General features: G+C 37.2%; 1 protein-coding gene and 1 long non-coding RNA gene across 2 annotated transcripts in view; one reads left to right on the plus strand and one right to left on the minus strand.

Moving 5' to 3' along the window:
- The window catches only part of GPATCH2 (G-patch domain containing 2), a 272302-nt gene that overhangs the window by 191788 nt on the left and 58964 nt on the right, over nt 1-21550 (plus strand). The window contains exon 7 of the mRNA XM_027871257.1: nt 7442-7481. Within this exon, the coding sequence (XP_027727058.1) occupies nt 7442-7481 (40 nt within the window). The remainder of the gene's footprint in view (nt 1-7441; nt 7482-21550) is intronic.
- LOC114049835 overlaps nt 8710-21550 on the minus strand; it is a 33295-nt gene continuing 20454 nt past the window's right edge. Inside the window, exons 3-4 of the long non-coding RNA XR_003569913.1 lie at nt 9936-9988; nt 8710-9028 (exon numbers count right to left, since the gene is read on the minus strand). This is a non-coding gene — a long non-coding RNA (uncharacterized LOC114049835). The remainder of the gene's footprint in view (nt 9029-9935; nt 9989-21550) is intronic.

Here is a 21550-nt window from a genome sequence, read left to right on the forward strand (position 1 = left end):
AAGACCTACATGTAAAATTTATTTATTTGTTTGTTTGTTTATCTATTTATTTATTTATTTGTAGCAGCTCTTTCTCTGGTGGCAAAAAATTGGAAATCAACAGGATGCCCGTAAACTGGGGAATAGGTGAACAAGTTGTGGTATATGAATGTAATGAAATACTGTTGTGCTATGAGAAATGACAAGCAGGCAGATTTCAGAAAAACCTGGAAAGATTTACATGAACTAATGCAATGTGAAATGAGCAGAACCAGGCCAACGTTGTACACAGTAACAGCAACATGGTGTGATGATCAACTATGATTGACTTAGCTCTTATCAGGAACACAGTCATCCTACACAATTCAGAAAGACTTATGATGGAAAATGTTATCCACATCCAGAAAAAGAACTGATGGACTCTGAATGCAGATTGAAGCATATTATTTTCACTTTCTTTATTATTTTCTTAGTATTTTTTCTTTTATTCTGTTTCTTCTTTTACAGAATGACTAATATGGAAATATGTTTTACATGATTTCACATATATAACCTATATCAAATTGCTTACTGTCTTAGGGAAGAGGAGGGAGAGAGAAAGAAAATTTGGAATTCAAAATTTTATAAAAAATTAATGTTAAAAATAATAAAATGGGAATAAAAATGGGGGCAAGGAAACATCCTTCTATCTAATAAGAATTCTTAGGAAAATATATAGCATTCTGCAAAATTTGGTCATAGACCCACATCTTATATCATATTCCCAATAAATTAAAAATGGATATATTTCCTTTAAAGATCATATCATAAAAAATTAGAAGTGAAGAATATTATATAAATTTATATGAATTTTACAGTAGATGTATTCTTAATGAAACAAAAGAGAGATGGTTACAACATAACAGATAATTTGGTTTACATCAAATTGAAAAGCTCTGACAGCAATAACATTTATGCTTCTAGAATACAAAATAAAATGACTGAATGGGAAAATGTTTGAATCATATTTCTCAGATAAGAGTTTTCTATTCAAAATATATATCCAACATATATACCTATACATATACATACATTTATGTAAACATACCTGTTGTATATATGATATATATTTATATTTATATACAGAGAAAGAGAGATATATAAATAGAAGACCAAAAGCTATCCCTCAATAAACAAGTAGTCAAAGGATATAAACAAATGATTCTCAAAAGAGTTGCAATCTAATAACAACCATATAAAAGAATGCTCCAAATTGCTAATAATAAAAAAATAGCAAAACAACCCTGAAGTTTCCTCTCTCACCTAATTGACAAAGATAACAACAGATGGGATTGTTAATGTTGCAGGAGTTGTGGAGATACAGACACAGTAATACATTGTCAGTGGAACTGTGCATTAGTACAACCATTTTGGAAAGCAATCTGGAATTCTACAAATAAAATGACTAAAATGTCCATAGCCTTTGACACAGAGATTCCACTATTAGGCATATACCTCCAGGAAGGTCTTTGATATGAAGAAAGATCCCATATTCACCAAAATATTTATAGTAGGTTTGTTGCTTTGTTTTGTTTTTTATGGTAGCAAAGAAACAAAATAGATGCCAATCAATTGTAGAGTGGCTAAGCAAATTATGATATAGCAGTGTAGCAGAATATTAGTTTAGTGTAAGAAATAACAAATAAGATAAATATAGAGAAGCATGGAAAGATCTATATGAACTGATACAAAATGAAATAAGCAAAACAAAAATCAGTATCTGCCACATTTCTATGACAGTTTAAATGGAAAGGAGAATGCACACAAATTACAAAAAACAAGAATGTTCCTTAAAAAAATGATATGAGAGAATACGTCCCTTTACTCCTTTGTAGCAGTGGGAGGGTCCACAGGTATAGAACACTGCATGTATTTTCAGGCCTCTTTTATGTGTTTTTGCTGCAGTTTTTTTTTCCTCCTTTCCTTTATTTCTTTAAAATAAATCTTTCTTATATGATGACTCTCTAGGATGAGAAAAGAGAAAAAATACTAGAGAATTTAGGTGATGTGAAAAGAAAAGGTATCAATAAATAATTTGTTTTAAAATTTAAAAAATAAAAGTAATCAGACTTGTGAGAATGGTGTTAGGAAAACTAAAGCCCAGTATGAACTGCTTGTGGATATCATAAAGAAGCAAAAGGCAGGGTGGGGGGTGGGGAGGAAGGAGTCTTGGGTTTATTGTTTGTTGATTGTTGGGGGGGGCAACCTATATTTCTATAACTGACACATGTACAACTTTAAGGTTTGTTCCTTGCATTTCCTTTTGTTTGATTCTCACAACTCCCTATGAGGGGCATTGCAGTATAGTTGAAAGAGTGCTGCATTTAAAATCAGTTTGAATCCCAGCTCAAATTATGTCAAACTTTATTTCCTTCCTCAGAAATGGTACCAGCAAGGCATTTAGCAATGTTTCACAGTATCTCCATAGTCAAAGTAGGAGATGTGGGAGATAGGATAGTATTCTTTGTATTTGAAATCATAAATGTTCAGAGTGTGTTAATTGACCTAATTAGCCTAGAGAGAGGTTTCTGGTGGCAAGGCAACATCTAACACAGTCCCTTGCACTTAGGTTTTCAGTACATATTTCTTTAGTTTTTAATTGAATTTTATTTTTTAAAATGAAGATACACCTTCTTCTCTCTATCCCACTTCCTCTTAACCCCTACTTGAGAAAGCAAGAAAAAAAAATCCTTTATTACAAACACGTTAATACATGTTTGATGAATTGACCAAACTCTGTCCTTGGTTGTGTTCTTTTCAAGGTTTTAGTCAATGACTGGATTTGCTTATCAAATTTCCAAATGACATGAAGCTTGTAGAGAGAGCTAATACATTGTATAACAGAATTGGAACCCCAAAAATATCTCAACAGAATGGAAAAGTGACCTGAATCCAGCAAGATTAAATTTAATAGGATAAATCTAAAATCCCACACTAAGGTTACATTTTTTGATCAAACTAAACAGGTACGATATAGGACAGTTATGACTTGGCAACAACTCATGGCAGACTTCTGGGGGTTATTAACTATGGCTTATTTTAGGCAATCGTATAATGGTCTAATTTAACATACAAACATTTATTAAGTACTCATTATGTATAAAACACCATGCTAGCTAGGTATTAATGATACAAGGATAAGAACAAAAAAAGAGAAAAGAAGAACAAAGAAAAGAAAGAAAAAAAACCTTGCCTTCAAAGTACTTAACAATACACTTTTCAGACTGAAGGAAAAAAAAAGGAAGGAAGAAAGGAAGAATGAAAGAAAAAGAAAAAAGAAAAGAAAGAGCCATGTCTCTTTAAATTCAAGGTCAGAACTCAGTGAGATTGAGATAGTGCAGTTACTCCCTTGAACTCCCCCTCCAAACAATAAAAAATGAACCTTTTACCAGATAATAATAGCATTTAGGCAATTAGTAAAAGAACAAGACCCTTTTATGGTATGACCTACAATAGATCTTTGTTTAGAATATCCATGACTATGGTCTAGAGGCCTCATCAACCACTTATGGCCAAAGCGATAGGCAGAACTCATCATCCCCACCTCACCTGGCATATTAAAGTTAAAGCATTAATTTTAGCGTTCATAACTAGAGAAGTACCCACTCTACCCTGGTTTGACCAAACCATATCTCATGTACGGTAGGCAGAATCAGTGTTTTAGGGAAGGTGCTAACAAAGTAGAAAATGTCCAGATTAAGCTAAGCGGAATAGTGAGGTAATGCAAAACTGTCATATTCAGTTCAGTTCAACATTTAGTGCCTGCCATATATAAAGCACTGTGCTAAGGGTAGGGAAAATAGAAAGCTAAATAAGGTGTTCTCCCTCCCCTCATAGAATTTACAATCTAATAGTAAGGGTACACTAAATAAATGACTAATATAAAGTGGAACATGAGCATAAGAGATATAATATATAATTTAATCAAAATCAAAAATTCTCAGAAATGATTTAGTCCAGTCCCTCAGGTTTTATAAGTCCAAGTGTAATACTTTTTTTCACCATCTTGAGGTTCTTTAAAATACTTTACCTCAATCCTTTGACTTCTGTGATGGCCACCAAGACCTACCTCTATTCTTATCCATGCAATATTTCTTTTTCTGGGCTTGCCGTCATCCATCCCTCATATTTTGTTTTTGTGCACCTTTGATACTGCCTGTGTGACTTTGGACAAATCACTTAAGCATTCTGGGCCTCTGTTTCCTCATCTGCAGGGGTTACAATAAGATGGCCACTGAAATACCTTCAAGCTCTAGATCTACCAGTGAATCAGTAAATATTTATTAAGTGCCTACTGTGTGCTAGGCACTATGCTAAACACTGAAGACACAAAAATAGTCAAAAGATAGTCCCTGCCCTCAAGGAACTTATAATCTACTGGAGGCAACATGCAAATAAATATATGCAAAGCAAGCCATACACAAGATAAATGGGAAATAATTAACATAGGGAAGGCTTCCTGTAGAAGTTGGGATTTTAGTTAAGACTTAAAGAAGCCAAAGAATTCATTAAGCACAGTTGAGGAGGGAGATCATTCCAGGTATGGGGAACAACCAAAAAGAATGTCTAGAGCCTAGAGATGGAATTTCTAATTCATGGAACATCCAGGAAAAGCCAATGTCACTGGATTGGAGAATATGTGAGAAGGAGTTAAGTGTAAGAAGACAGGAAAGGTAGGAGGGGGCTAGGTTAGGAAGAGCTTTGAATGCCAAACAGCATTTTGTGCTTGGTCCTGAAGATAATAGAAAGCCACTGGAATTTATTGAGTAAGGGATGACATGATCAGACCTGTATTTTAGGAAAATCACTTTAGTGGTTTAATGGAGGATGGATTGGAGTGGGGAGCAACTTGAGGCAGACTTACCTACCAAAAGACAATTGCAGTAATCAAGGCATGAGGTAATGAGTGGGTCTATACCTGAGTGGGGACAGTGTTAGAAGAGAGAGGGATATGTATATATTTCCCAAAATTACTACTTTTGTAAAAAAAAAGTCATTTTTAGGCTAATCCACTTAGTATTTGGTATGTTTTATTCAACATCTATTTTAAAATCTTAGTCTTAAGATTTGGGAAAAAATTATTTCAACAGTTAAAAAAAACTATTTTAAGTAATATTATACCTTTTGAAAGACATACTTGAGTTAAGAATCTTAAGTGTGGTTTCTTGTCCTTTTGCCTAGATGTTAAATTACTTGAACAGAAAATACTGTCCATTTCTACCACCTATGGTATTACGTTTTGATTGAAAAACAAAAGGGAATTAGAGCCAATTTTCTTACAGAGGTCTAAGTTAATTTTCTACTCATGATTAGCAAAAAAAAATCCTTTTCACCTTTGCATAAATCCCAAATATTTACTGTGGTAGAAGGTACATTAGACTAGAAATCAATAAAATCATGATGCCCGTGACTCATACCCTTTTTCCTATCATGTTGAGCAATGATGTCAAATTCCAAAGAAACAGGGACCACAAATTCATAAATAAGCATCCCTACAGGTCACATATTGACTTAGTTTTAAAATATAATTTTGTATTTTTATTTATTTTGTTACATATTTCCCAGTTACATTTTAATCTAGTCCAGGCAGCATCTCTGCTGTAGAGAAGCTGGGTAACAGGCTGATACTAAGAATTAGTGCTAATTACTGATCAATTTAGACCATTCACCTCTAGAACTTACCTTTGCATACCCAGATAGTGCCTCCAATGAACTCCCAGTCTGACTGAAAGATATAGTTGCCTCTCAAATGCTCATAATGTAGGTTTCTACCTGGGTAAGTAGTTCTTTAGGAAAACTGAATTTTCTGTAACTAATGCCAGTCCTTTTAAGGCCAGAAGATTTTAGTTCAGGGTCAGAGTTCAGTGACCAGCACTGACTTCTGTACAGCTTCTTAATATTCTTTGTATAGAGAGAACCCACATGGAAGCTTTCCTTTCTGGCCAATTATTGACTTCAGGTTCCTAACTCAGTCCTAATCTACCCGTGCTAGACAAAACAACCCACTTAAATCAGTTTACCTAGTAACAGTACCGTCATGACCATACCCTGTGACTAGTCCTTACTACTTCAAGGCAGCTTTTAATCCCATCATTGATGGCACTTCTGCCTCCCAAATATAGGCCATTGTGTTTTAGTCACTCATATTAGATTCAAAGGCCCTGGAGTATCAACCAGGGCCATTTGAAGGAGACCAATGCTTCCTTTTAAGGAGCTATTTTCAGATTGCATAGTCCTATGAACATCACCACCCCAGGAAGTACTGGGTTTGGAATCAAGTTACCTGGGCTCAAACCCCACCTCTCTGTTACCTGTGTGATTGAAACTCAGTTTCCTCACCTTTAAAATGTGAGGATTAGACTAGAAGGCCTTCTAAGTCTTTATCTATGATCCACAAATCCAATGACCATATTCATGGACCATAGTTCTAACCTACAGAACCAAGAGGCACTTAAGAGGGGTCATCTACCTCAGCATATACCTGAAAAAGAATCCCTTCATCATACTTCAGTAATGGTCATCCAACCTTTGCCTAAAGACCTCCATTTAAGGCAGACTATCACTTTCCAAGGGGGCACTTTCCAATTTTATATTAAACCTTACTATCAATATATCTAAATATCCCTCTCTGCAGTTTATGCCCATTGCTCCTAATTCTGCCTTCTGGGGCCAATCAAAACTACTCTAATCCCTCTTCTACAAGACAGCTTTTCACATACTTGGAGACAGCAATCATGTTCTCCTTATGGTTGTGGAGGTGATATAGTCCCAATGTACTCAATCTTGATCAGAATCCAGAAAAATTAAATTATTCTTATTAATAATTTATAAAAATCAGCATTAAAACGATTCTTTTGGAGACGTGAATTTCCATGCTACTCACGAAACTCCTTGACTATTTTGAACATAGATTTCTATATTTGAATACAGCTTCCCAATGAACTAATAATGTGTTCTCCAGTTATGGCATGTTGCCTACAGTGTTCTTGTACACAATAGAAGGTTGTTGGGGGTTTTTTATAATATAGCAGTAAAAAGGTCATAATTTGTAGTAATGGTATTATAATTAAGTTGTGGTGAACAGCAACATTTATGTGTTTCATTTCCAGAATGATTCATAAAATACTGAAATTTACACAGACTCAATAATTTGTGTTAATGTAGTTAAGTGGAAATGTAATCTTCTCACTCAGTTTGCTTTAGCAGTTTGAATATTGCTTGGTTATAGACATTTTTACATTTCTAAAAGTAGTATTCTTACAGAGTTACATAAAATATCCATTAAAATAAAACATAGCTTAAGGCTTCATTTTCCTGGTAGACAATAAAATACCCAAAAGCATGTAGAAGTGGGTCTGTGACAACTGACAGCATGTGCTTTAGTCAAGTTCATACCTAATCCCTTCTTTTCTTTCTCCTGCAGTCATTGGTTTGGCCCTGGGGCCAGGACAGAACATGGCCAGGTAAGACTCATTCTGATCAAGAAAGAGTTCACACCATCTATTTCAAGATTTAATCTTCTCTTTGATCAGCTTTATAAGAATAAAAAACATAAAACCTACCATTTTTGGTTTTAAGTAGAAGAGATTGTGACATCAACAGCAGTGGGAAAGGAAAATTTTCTTTTGACTAATTCACTTAATGGAATGATTTTCAGTAAAGATCAGAATTCTGACTTAGTATAGGTTACCTCAGTAACTGGTTTAACCTCAGTGGTAGTTCTTTGGGTCTCAAGTTTTATCAAGACTTCATTTTTTTTTCAAAAAGCAAAGTATCAGAAGTACGTCTTCTAAAAAATAATGCTTGATTTTTAGTAACAACAAGGTAAGCTACACAGTAAATAATTTGAGCTTGAATGGGATGTAGAAATATTTTGCATAATTAAGGATACAGTACATTCATAGATGGTTTCTTTGGTAAAAATCACTTATTCATGTGCTTGACTACGCAAGAACTAGATGATAAAACTGGAACTTGTTATTCCATTTTAATTGCACATAAAAGTAAGTTACCTGCCTTCTTTGTCCTTTGAATATAATAGGTTCTTAATTAGAAGCAGGCTCATGGAACTTAGAGACAAAGTTAGTAATAAGTTTTAAGGTAAATACATTTTTTACTTTTCATTGTGTTCCACGAAAATACTGTGCTTAGTAGATGTCAAGTCCCAGGAGAAGAGATAACTTAACCTTTATTCACCTTTTGAATTGTTCCCTTTGCCCTCAAAAGATATTAAATTTTAATTTATTGTGGAAAATCTTTTTTTGAAGGGGGAGGTGAGAATGCTGAAAAGTATTCTTTAATAGTTGTTTAAAGTTTGCAAAATCAGAGGACATAGATCTTTTAACTTCCATTCTTTGGTTTCTCATCAACACTTCAAACTCATTTATTCCATAGGGAGTTTATTGTCTTTCTCCTTAAACCTTCTGACTTCACCATTTCTGACTGTGGCACTACCATGTTCTTTGTGTTCCAAGTACATATCCAGAGCTTTTTTGGGGGGGGGGGGGTAGGAGGAAGGGGAGATAGAAACATTACCATGCAGTTTACCCTAAAGCAGATTTTATTTTAAGATAACGCTTGACCTAGGAAATAGCCTTTGTTTTTCTGAATTTTACTTTGATTCTTATTCTAAAATTTTCAGATAGTATATACATCTGACATTAAATATTAATACAGGAAAATAGCCTTGTTTAAAAGATATGCTGACTAGGCTGAAAGGTAAGAGCTATAACTTAATACTTATTTTTTCCTCTTTATTCAGGTCATAAAATTCAGACCTTCCACCTTTCTAGTCTGGTGATGTCCCAGCATGTACAGTGCTTGTGATGTTCATCACAGGATTCTTCTGCCAATGGAGGGCGGGTCAGTTTATATTTTCTCCAAAAATGCATGGTTTTCAAAGGCTGATTTTATATCCTTTGGGAATCATTTAAAATAATTCTAAAAGCACCTTGTAAATCCATGTGTTTTGGGTTAAAATATATCTTGATATCTCCAGGCAGCCTCCCATCTGCCAAAAAAAAAAATTGGTATCTGTAACTGGGAAAAAAAGTAACATCATAAGTCGGGTTTTATTTACATTCTTATTTTAAAGGATAAAACGTTTATTGAAGTTAGAACCTTATCAATATATTGATGACCCTGTGGTCTTCCATTTTGATGTTTCAATAACCACTGCTCTAGAATCCTTATTTGCCTTGATTTTTGGTCATTCTTGGCCTACTAATAATTTTCATCCCTGGGCAACTCCTACTGTCAAGTTTGTTACCCTCTGCTTCTAGACTGCCAAAAATCAGCAGAAAAAGAAAACAGCAAATTTCACTCTTGACATATTTATAACTTCATTTTAGTCTTTGATACTGCTTGACATTCCTGCTCCATCCTTCTTGACTCACTCTTCATATAGACCATTCCAAACCTTTTCGTCTCTCATCAGACCCCCCAACCACATACCTGCCCTCCCCCATACATACATACACACATATTTATAGCAGATAGCTTAGCCCCTTTCTTCTCTGAGAAGTTGAGACCACCAAACATGAATTCTCTCAGCCCCCCATTTCCATTCTTCAAAATATTGCCACACAGTCACTAATCCTTCTGGTAAAAGAGTTATCCCTACTCCTTGTTACAATTAATCCTTTATCTGCTTAGTCATAGGTATAGGGTGTGTTCCGGGAAGACTAGTATCTCTGGTGTGATGGGTGCTGAGCCCTTTTCAGGCTGCTTTCCACTTTTGGTGTCCACCTGTTTTACCTAACTCTAACCTGTGGCTCCAAGAAACTGCCTGAGCAACCTTTTAAGAATTGCACTGCTCATCTCCTGGTGTGAAGAAGAGGCTAGAAAAGGTGCCCTAAAAATTGTCTGCTTACCCAACCCTGGCCGGATTACCACAGCAGGCAGGGAATTCCACTCACCATTGACACATGGAATGTGCACTCACTTATAGACAGCACAAAATCCAGTAGACCTGAAAGACAAACAGCTCTTGTTGCAGGAGAACTCAGCAGGTATCACATCCAAATTGCAAGCTTGAGTGAAACAAGCTGGCAAATGAAGGTAGCTTATTGATGTTGGAGCTGGATACATGTTTTTCTGGAGTGGCCGTAGTGAAGGAGAGTGCTTTGAACCTAGTGTAGCTTTTACAATCAAAACTAATCTAATCAACAAGCTTGTATGCCTCCCAGAAGGAGTGAATGACAGGCTCATGACAGTGTGATTGCCACTTGCAGGAAAATATGCCATCATCATCAGTGCCTTTGCTTCCACCGTGATGAACCCTGGTGAGGTGAAAGAAAAATTTTATGAGGACCTGGAGACCCTTATCATCAATGTGCCAAAAGAGGACAAGCTTAAAATTCTGGGTACTTTAATGTTACAGTAGGCTCATAGTCCTAGGGAGGAATGGAGTTGGAAACAGCAACAGCAGTGGTCACTTACTGCTGAAGACTTGTTCATCTCATGATTTTCTCATCACCAACACTGTCTTCTGTTTACCTAAATGCAATAAAACTTTGTGAATGCACCCACGTAATGAACATTGGCATTTAACAGACAATGTGATTATAAGGAGAAGAGACAGACGGGATGTGAGAGTGATGAAGGCAACGTGTGGCACAGTGTGCTGAACTGATCATAGACTTATCCTCTCCAAGCTGAATATTCATATTCAACAAAAATGGCATCCCCAAAACAAAATGACTACCAGAAGAATTAATGTCAACAAATTAGAGCTCTTCTCTGAGTGGGAACAGTTTGTTGCTAACTTGGAGGGAAAGTTGAGCCATCACACAGTTGGCAACAGTGGAGCAGAAAAGGAGTGGGCAGCTTTCAGAGATTTGGTGTACAACACTGCATTTGCTCATCTGCGTCAGAACACTCACAAACACCAAGACTGGTTTGATGAAAGTGATGGGGAAATTCAGAAGCTGTTAACTGAAAAAAATGAGAACTCCACAGGGTTTACCTCCTGGATAGTTCAACCATCTCTAAGAAGGCAGCATTTAACTCCATCAAATGTAAAGTATGGAGGGGTGGAGCCAAGATGGTGGTGTAAAAGCAGTGACTTGCTTGAGCTCTCCCCCAAACCCCTCCAAATACCTGTAAAAAATGGCTCTAAACAAATTCTAAAGTAGCAGAACCCACTAAAAGGCAGAGTGAAACAAATTTCCAGCCCAAGACAACCTGGATGGTTGATCAGAAAGGTATATCGTGCCAGGCAGGCAAAGGAGTGCAGTTCAGCATGGGTATGCAGGCCTCAGTGAACCTGGAGCAGCCCTCAAGGACTGAATCACAGGCAACTATGGAGGTTTCCAGACTTCTCAACCCACAAACATCAAAGACAACTTTGAAGGTCAATAGGAAAAGTCTGTGACTGCGGTGAGACAGAAGCTTGGTCCCAGTCCTAGTCCCCATGCAACCCCAGGGTGACAGCTGCTTCTGGAGCTTCTGGCCCACAGACTGAGGGGGAATCAAGTGGCTGATCAGAGGGGGATTGCAGGGATCTCTTTGCTGGTGCTGAGGTGGAATTCTCTTGCTTTGGCTGTGCTTGGATCTGGGTCACAGTGGTCACACCGCTGGCGTGGTGGAGCTTGAAGTGGTGGTGGAGAAGAAATCCTTCTCACAGTTCCAAGGCAGAAAAGAGTGTTTGTGGTCACTCATAGACCAGAGAACAGACCAGGAAAGGAGTAAACACCTACCCCTTGATCATACCACCTTGGAAGAACTGAAAATTTACAGGTCCCTAGAAGTATCTCTGGAAACAGCTGCACAAAACCCCTGAAGCTTGGGACAGTACACCCACCACACTGGAAGCAGAGCCCTACATTAACACAGAGTTTATAACTCAAGTAATTGAGTTATAGGATCATGAGAAAATCTTGCAAAAAAAGTCAGACCATAGAATCTTTCTTTGGTGACAAAGAAGAGCAAAACATACAACCAGAAGAAGACAACAAAGTCAAAGCTTCTACATCCAAAGCCTCCAAGAAAAATATGAATTGGTCCCAGGCCATGGAAGAGCTCAGAAAGGATTTTGAGAAGTAGAGGAAAAACTGGGAAGAGAATAAATGAGAGTATGCAAGAAAATCATGAGAAACAAGTAAACAGCTTGCTAAAGGGGGCCCAAAAAAATACTGAAGACAAAAAGTAAAGTACAACAGTAACAGCCACATTGTGTGATGATTAACGTTGATAGACTTAGCACTTCTCAGCAATGCTAGGATATAAGATCTCTCCATAGGTCTCATGATGGAAAATATTATCCACATCCAAAGAAAGAACTATGGAGTTTGAATGCAGATCAAAGCATACTATTTGCTATTTTTTTCTCCTGTTTTGTTTTGTTTCCTCTTTCTGGTGGTTCCTCCTATTGGTTCTAAGTCTTCCTTACAACATCACTAATGTGATAATATGTTTAATAGGAATGTATATGTATAGCCTATATCAGATTGTGTGCCGTCTTGGGGAGAGAAGGGGAGAAAAATTTAAAACTCAAGAGCTTATGGAAGTGATTGTTGATAAATCAAAATAAATTAATTTAAAAAAAAAAGTAAAGTACAAGCAAAGCTTAGAGAGATGCAGGATTCGTGGCTCAGTAAGAAGGCAGATAAAATTCAGTTTTATGCTGGTAGTTATAATCCAAAGCACTTTTTTAATGCCCTGAAGCCTATTTATGGGCCAAAGACCTATGGTGCATCTCAACTACTCAGTGCTGATGGAGCCACATTGATTAGTGATAAGGATATGATTCTAGAGAGATGGATTGAACACTTCCATAGTGTCCTCAACAGGTCATCATCAATGCTGATGCCATTGACCATTTACCTCAGATTGAAATCAATCCCCCCCGCCCCAGCTGAAGTTCCAACTGAAGAAGGGGTTTTGAATGCCATTAGGCTCCTTTTATGTGGCAAAGCACCTGGTGTTGATTCTATTGTAGCTGAGATTTATAAAGTGGGGATTCCATTATTCATACAAAAGCTGACTGAAATTTTCCAGGTTATATGGCAAGAGGAGGTTATCTCCTAGGAGTTCAAGGATGCCTCCATTGTCCGTTCTATAAAGGTAAAGGAAATAGATTGTCCTATGACAATCGCAGGGGTTGGGGGAGAAAGGTGTCTTGCTATTAGTCATTGCTGGCAAGATTCTTGCCAGGGTCCTCCTTAATAGGCTGATCCATTCACTGGAAGATGGTCATCTGGCTGAGAGCCAGTGTGGCTTCAGAAAGGGCTGAGGAACAGTTGATAGGGTGTTTGCTGCCTGAAAACTCCAGGAGAAATGCCAGGAGCAGAACAGAGGTCTGTACACAATGTTTGTAGATCTGACCAACACCTTTGATACTGCCAGTCATGAGGGCTTATGGAAAATGAAGTCAAAATTTGGTTGCCTAGAGAAGTTCATCAGCATCGTACATCAGTTTGATGATGGCATGGTTGCCTAGGTTCTGGATAATGAACAACGCTCTTGTGCTTTCCCAATCACTGATGGAGTGAAACAAAGGCTGTATACTTGTTCCCATGCTTTTTGGCATGATGTTTTTAACATGTTGTCAAATGTTTTCAATGAAGATGAACACAATGTCAAGATCAGCTACCTCACTAATGGTAAATTCTTCAACTTGAAAAGGCTACAAGCCAAGACCAAAGTGGATGGTGTATTGGTGCGAGATTTTCTATTTGCAGATGATTATGCAGTCAATGCATTCTCTGAAGCTGAGATACAACAAAGCATGGATCAGTTGTCTACTGCTTGTGCTAATTTTGGTCTAACAATTAACACTAGGAAAACACAGATGCTCCATCAGCCACCCCACACCATCCATAAATGGAACCAGTGGTTACAGCAATTGGAGAACTTTTTAATAATGTGGATAAGTTCACTTACCTTGGTAGTGTACTTTCCAGGGATGTATACATTGATAATGGTGCTGACTCTTGCATTGCCAGAGCTAGCTTAGTGTTTGGGAGGCTCCAAAAGAAAGTATGGGAGAGAAGAGGCATTAAACTGACTGCCAAGCTGAAGGTGTACAGAGCCATTGTGCTGACCTCATTGTTGTATGTCTGTGAAAACTGGACAGTATGTCAGCATCATGTCGGGAAATTGAATCACTCCCATTTGAATTGTCTTAGGAAGATTCTGAAAATCACCTGGCAGGATAAGATACCAGACATTAAGTTCTTTTCTTGAACTAAACTGCCAAGCATTCAAACTCTGCTTCAGAGAGCACAGTTTCAATTGGCTGGCCCATCATTCGAATGTAAAACATGTGCCTGCCAAAAAGACTATTTTATGGAAAATTCACACAGGGCAAGTATTCACACGGTGGTCAGAAGAAGCGATACAAGGACACTCTCAAGGTCTCTCTTAAGAACTTTGGAATTGATTGTGTGACATGGGAGACACTGGCACAAGACCGCTCAGCATGGCATGCCCACATCGGAGAAGGTGCTGTCCTCTATGAACAAAGCAGAATTGAAACAGCTCAAAGGAAACACAGGATGCACAAATTTAGAGAATCCACCCCAGATGTTCACGTGGACTATTTGTGCCCAACCTGTGGTAGAGCCTTCTGAGCTTGTATTGGTCTGATCCACAGTCACCCACTGAAACTTGGCTCTAGCATAGTGATGTCATTTGGGTCCTCTTCAAAAACAAAGAACAACCAACCAACCAGTCATAGTCACAAAATTTTAGAGGTAGAAGAGACTTCAGTAGCCATTCAGTCTATGAATAGCCAATCTACTTTCATACTGGAAGTGAATTTTCATTATATCTGACAAGTAATCATCTAGGACATACTTAAAGACCTCCAAACAGGGAACCCACCACTTTCTGAAACAGCCATTCCACTCTTTGGAAAGTTCTTAATTTTTAAGAAGTTTTCTCTGACATCAGGCCTAAATTTGCCTCTTTGCAAATTCTGTCTTTTGCTCCAGGTTCTGTCCTATGAGGCCAAGCAAAACAAGTCTGTTCCCTCTTCTACATAATAGCCCTTCAAGTACTTAAACAGAGCTATCATGTCCTCCCTGAGCCTTCTTTTCTGGCTAAACATCCCTAGTTCCTTCAACTTATTCTCCAATAACATGAACTCAAAGCCATTCGCTGTCTTAATTGCCCTTCTTTGGAAACTCTCCAGCTTATCAGTGTTCTTTTTAAACTGTAATGCCCAGAACTGAAAGTATTCTAGATATGGTTTGACTAGGGTAGAGCACAAAAGAATTTTTTCCCCCAGAAGTTAAGTCTCTATTAATATAACCCAAGACCTCTTTAGCTGTTTTTCGTTGCGACCTCACACTACTGACTCCTCAAGTGTGGAGTCCACTAAAACCCAAAGATCATTTAAAGACATACTGCTGTCTAACCACACAGCTTGTACTTTTGAAGTTGATTTTTTTACCCAAATATAGGACTTTACATTTATCCCTATCACATTTCATCTTATTAGATTCAGCTCAGTCTTCTATCCTGTCAGGATATTTTTAGATCTTGACTGTCATCCATCTTATTAGTATCCCTCCCAGCTTTGTGTCACTTGCAAATTTGATGAGCACATCATCTTTGCCTTTATCCAAAATAATTGATAAAGATGTTAAATAGCACAGAACCAAGCACAGATCCCTGGGCCCCCCCATTTCTACCAGGCTGACATTGAATGATTAATGACTATTCTGAGTTCAGCCATTCAACCTGTTATGAATACATCTACCTGTATTTCTGGTCCCCATCTTTCCATCTTTTCCACAAGAACAATGTGAAATACTTATCAAATTCATCACTAAAATTTAAGTAAACTGTATCAATAATGGTCCCCTTCTCTACCAATTTATTAACTTTGTAAAAAAAAAAAGGAAAATAAAGTTACTGTGGTAACATACTAACCTGGATGAAGCCATGCTGATTCTTAGTAGTCACTACTTTCCTTTCTAGGTGCTAACTAGTCATCTCTTTCATTCTAGAGTTTTCCCTTGAATCAAGGGCAAACTCACGAACCTATAGTTTTCAGACTTCTTTTCTCTCTTCTCATTTATGAATACTGGGATAGCTTTTAATCTTCCCCAGTCTTGTAATAACTCGCAAATTTTCTAATCTTTCATATAAGATTGATTGCCCCATACATGGTCTTCCGTTGAGAGTAGCACAGCAGTCTTATCTGCCAGTTCTTTTAGAACCTAAGGATATGCACAGACATGCACACACGCATGCCCCCGCACATGTACACATGCATGTGTATGTATATATATATGTATGTGTGTGTGTGTACATACATACACATGTATATATAGTTCATCTGGTCCAGGGAATTGCTGTCCATCAGGCCAATACAGTGGTTCAAGCCTGGAATTGGAATGCAATAACACTCCAAACCATAAACCATTTACCAATGTTTACTAAATCATTAAAAAAAAGGATTGATAAAAATGCAACAATGATTCAGGTGGCTGAATCTTCCTTTGGAGTCTGAATTTGTCATAATAGCAACATAAGTAAGACAGCTATGTTGACTTTGAAGGCAATGGGAATTCCATCAAACCTAAGGAACAGTGACATCTCATATGCTGGGCATTTTATATCTCAAACAACCAGGAAACCATGCCAGTTGTTCAGGCCCTAACCTCTCAGACCAATCAATTCTGAAGATGCCACCTTAGAGAGAAACCAGCCCAGCCTATGTAAAACAGATGCTGTTCCTACCACAGGTAATTAGGCCCCTTCTTAATATCTTTTTACTTATCTTTGTTATCAGCTAACACCCTGTTAGTAATTTTTGTTCTGTCATTTCCACTTTAGAGGTCATTCTTGTAAAAGAAAAGAAAATCTATATAAGAATAATGAAACCCTGCCTTCTGTCTGTTATACGACTATCCTTCACTCATATTTGTGTTCTGTTACCTGCCTTTGTTTCAAACATCTATACATTTTTTTAAATTAATTTGGATGGTGAGTTTCCTATGCACCAAATCCATCTCTTTATACAAGTCCCATTTTTCTCATCAGTGGAATTGTTTCCTTGTCTTTAGAATTTAATTCTTGTGCATCAGCCATCCCTCCTGGGCTGAAATCCCCTGAAACATTTTTGTCTGTAATATCCTACTTGGTCTTCCTCTGAACCCTTTGAAATCTTCTCTCCCAAAATCTAGGATGTTTCTTTGTCCTCAGAAGAATATTGTAGTAGATCCATGGAAGTTATCAGATGAGAAATCTATTAAGAGTAAGAGAAAGACTGTGTCCAGATTTCCTTTTCTTCTCTATTACAAACTCTAGGAGGGAGTAAGTTTATTTCCCTCAGGATTCCCTTCATTTTGAACCTAACAACCAGTTCCTTCATTTAGAATCAGATCCAGAATAAAATTTCACCATGATGTTCTCCCATCTTTTGAAGGATAATGTAATCATTAAGGCAAAGCAAAAAGTCTTAGCTATTCTCCTTTGTCAGAGACTGTTTCACAAGTCTGGATAATTGTAGCCCCCATTCTTACTCTAGGAATGTGTGTCAAATTGTGATAGATTTTCCAAACTACTCATCTATTCCCTCTTTATGTCCAAGTGATCTGTAGTATACATTGATGACAAAATTACTTCTGTTTCTCTCTCCATTGAGCTTCACTCAAACACTCTCTATTAAGCTGCCTGGATTTCTTTACATGAATTCTTGTTGTTCAGTCATTCCAGATGTATTTGGCTTTTTGTGACCCCATTTGGGGTTTTCTTGGCAAAGATACTGGAGTGGTTTGCCATTTTCTTCTCCAGCTCATTTTACAGACCTGGAAACTGAAGCAAACAGGGTTAAGTGACTTGTCTAGGGTGACACAACTAGTAAATGTCTGAGGCTGGATTTGAACTTAAAAAGATGTCTTCCTGACTCCAGGCCTGGCACTCTATGTACTGAACCACCTAGCTGCATCACTCTACATGAATATATCTTCTTAATACAAAATACAATACACACACACACACACGCACACACACACCTTTCCTATTTCTTTTGAATATGATATATTTGAATACAGTATAGGGGCTACTCTATCTCTGTGATACCAAGGCTAAATTGTTGTGTATTAAAATATCTAGTTCTTGTTGCCTAAACTTTGGGCATTTGTGTTTACACATTTGAGGTCAGAGGTTTTATTACTGTCTCCTCTCTTGGATTTTTGTCTCCTGTGCATTTGTGGCATCTCATTTCCTTCATTGTAGTTCTTCTCTCTAGGGTGTCTAACTTGGTGGATAAATGCAGGGAGACTTCTCCATCCCACCCCCATTCTTTTTAATTTTGGTCCTTTTGTGTAGATTTTCAAGCCACTCAGACAGATATATTTTGCTTCACTTTGTTAGCTATACTACAACCCTGGCCAGGAATCCGCCAACTTTATATTTTAGGCCATGGTGCAGAAATCCAAATACCATTCTCAGATATCAGCTTCTTAGCCAGCTGTTCATTTCCCAAATCATTACTTCTCTTCCTCATTCCTTGAATTCAGTGGGCAGCAGCAAGGAAAACAAACCTGTGCCCCAATGGTGTTCATTTTACTACTTTAAAATCTTTGGCAATATTTTAGATTCCTTTTGACATTATCTTTGTGCCCACATGAATCACTGCAAGTTGGGAATAGTCATCTCTTTTAATAAAGCTTGTAAGGTTCTGTTATGTCCATGGGAAGACAACAGATCTTTCTAATGTTGTTAATTGGTCAGTAAATAAATAGACAAGGAATCACTAAGCACCGCTTCACTTTAATTCTTCTTTTGACCTTGACTGGATAATTTTTCTCCTCATAGTTTCAGTGACTCTACTCTCTCATTCTTTGGAAGACAAGAAACCATTCCTTCTCCTTCCATCCAGCTCTCTCTTCAATAGAAAGAGATTCAAATCTGATTTTTTTTATTGTTCTAGGTCTATAATTGTTCTTTTTCTTCCCTTTCCCTTATATGTAATGCTTCTTCTCTTCAATTTCCAACAATTAAGTCTCCTTTCCTCCATCCTATGTCCCTTTTTTTCTTATTTGAAGCTTTTATTCTAGTTACTTTAAGAAGACTTCATTGTTCCTAACCACCTAGAGTGCAGAGAGGTATTTTTTGAGTCCTTTCTCCTTGTCCTCCGGAAGGGAGATAAGCCTACACTTTGAAGACAAAGACATGGCACTGCTGTGGCAAAAGTTGTAACATTGCACACCAGATTCATCACTAATAAATTTCTTCTGCTCTCCAATCCAGTTGACATTTCAGCCATTCCCTCCCCCCATTGAAAGTGTTATATCTCAACTCTAAGCACCTAGTTAAAATGTTTATAGCCAATTTCCATCACTTAATAATTTGACTGACACTCAAGCCTGATAGTGCAATGAATAGTGTTGAACTTGGTTTCAGAAATATCTGAGTTCGAATCCCACATACACTTACTAGCTGTGTGACCCTGAGCAAGTCATTTAAACTCCTTTATTTAGTTTCCTCATTTGCAAAACGAGGAGGATAATAGCTCCTTATCTCCCAGGGTTGCTGTAAGGATCAAATGATCTGGCATATGTAAAGTGCTTTTCAAAACCTAAAATGCTATATAAATGCTGGTTATTATTACCTATAATTTCTTTTCCTTAGCTCAGCAACAACATAGCCATACCCTATCTTCTTTTCCTCTTGCACCACACGTGTCAACAACTTGCACCACCACCCCCTCAATCATTATCTCTCTACAATACTGTAGTACTCTCTACAATATTGTAAAGTACATGAGGGTAAGGACAGTGCCTTATTTTGCATTTCTTCAGTACCTGGCATAGTGCTGAACACACAGTTGATACCTGATCTTTCTTGAATGAAATAGTTTATTACTGAGTTAAGTCAACACATGAAAGTAGTGACTAAGTCTAGGTCTTTGCTGTGAATGCAGGCTCATACACAAATACAAAACATTTCTATTTATTTATTATCAGCAGCAGCAGCCTTAATCATAATTTCTTATTTCAAACAAATATGAAGAGAACTATAACCCAAATTCTGATTCATTAATTTAATATTTTTTTTCCTGTTGTCACGGTTAAGCTGTGGACATAACAACAATGAAAACAATATAGATTAAGTGGCAAAATTCTCCCAACATTATGCTAAATACTGTATTTATTATCAAAGAAATATAAGAGGACTTACATATCTAGTCAACTAGATGGTATAGTAGATGGAGTACTGAACTTAGAATGAGGAAGACCTTAGTTCAAATCCCCTACTAGATATTTACTAGCTGTTTGTGACCCTGGGCAGGACTCAATCTCTCAGCCTCAATTCCCTCATCTGTAGAATGAGGATAATAATAAGCACTTACTTCACAGGGTTGTTGTGAGGATCAAATGAGATAATACATGTAAAGCAATTTGCAAACCTTAAAGTGCTATATAAATATATAAACTTTATTATCATCATTATTCCTAGTCCCTCTCATGTACGCTACACTTAAGCCAACCTGACTTTATCATTTTCTGAATGTACCAGAAAGATCTTTGTTTACTAGACACCTGGAATGCCCTCCCCTCCCCATTTGCACCTTTTGAAAACCTTTCTTCACACCTAGCTCAAACACTGCCTTCTCCATGAAGTAGCTAGAAGTGATCTTGAATAAAAGCATACATTGTTTGCTTAACATATCTGTAAGTGACACATAAAGCACTTTGCAAAATTTAAAATTCTATATAAATACTAGTTACTACTATGAATGGATAACTAACATGTTGGATAAAAGAGTCAGCCTCTAAAAATATCTCAGCAAATTAAGTCTATTGAGTCAAACCTAATACAACAGGGATAAATGTAAAGTCTATGCGTATGTTCAAGAAATCAATATCATAACATCATAAGCAGAAGATTGGAAAAGTTTGGTTCTAAAACACTTCATCTGAAAAAGATTTGGGATTTTAAACAGCCTGGAAGTTCAATATGAATCAATAAGTGGCATGATACTCCCGTCAAAAAATTGTTGTTTGTTTTTTTTTTTTAACTAATGTAATTGGCAATATTAAAAGAGACGAGGAGTAATGCCCCAGAATAAAGGGGTGGTAATCCTGCCTTACTCTGCCCTAATCAGACCACATGTAGAGCACCATATTCAGTTCTGAGTGCCACATTTTAGGAAGGACATTGATCAGTCAGTCAGACTCTAAGCATTTATTGAGTACTTACTGTGTGCCAGGTACTCCTAAGAAAACAAAGACAAAATGAAACAGTTCTGCCTTTGTGGAACTTATTTTCTATCAAAGAAAACAACACCATGACAAATAAGTATATAAAAATATACATACAAAATAAATATAAGGCAATTTGGGGGTGGAAGCCATTAGGAGGCAGTGGAACCAGAGAAGACTTCTTGTAGAAAACAGTGCTTGAGCTGCTAAGTCTCAAAAGAAACAAGGGATTCTAAGAAATAAAGGTGAGGGAAAAGCACATTCCAGACATGGGGACAGCCAGTGCAAAGGCAGAGAAAGAAAATAAAGTATCCTATGTAAGGACCAGCAAAAAAAAGTTTGGCTATACCATAGTGTGTGTGAATAAT

This window comes from Vombatus ursinus, unplaced genomic scaffold (assembly GCF_900497805.2).
Source record: "Vombatus ursinus unplaced genomic scaffold, bare-nosed wombat genome assembly UNPS02014798.1, whole genome shotgun sequence".
NCBI lineage: Eukaryota > Metazoa > Chordata > Mammalia > Diprotodontia > Vombatidae > Vombatus > Vombatus ursinus.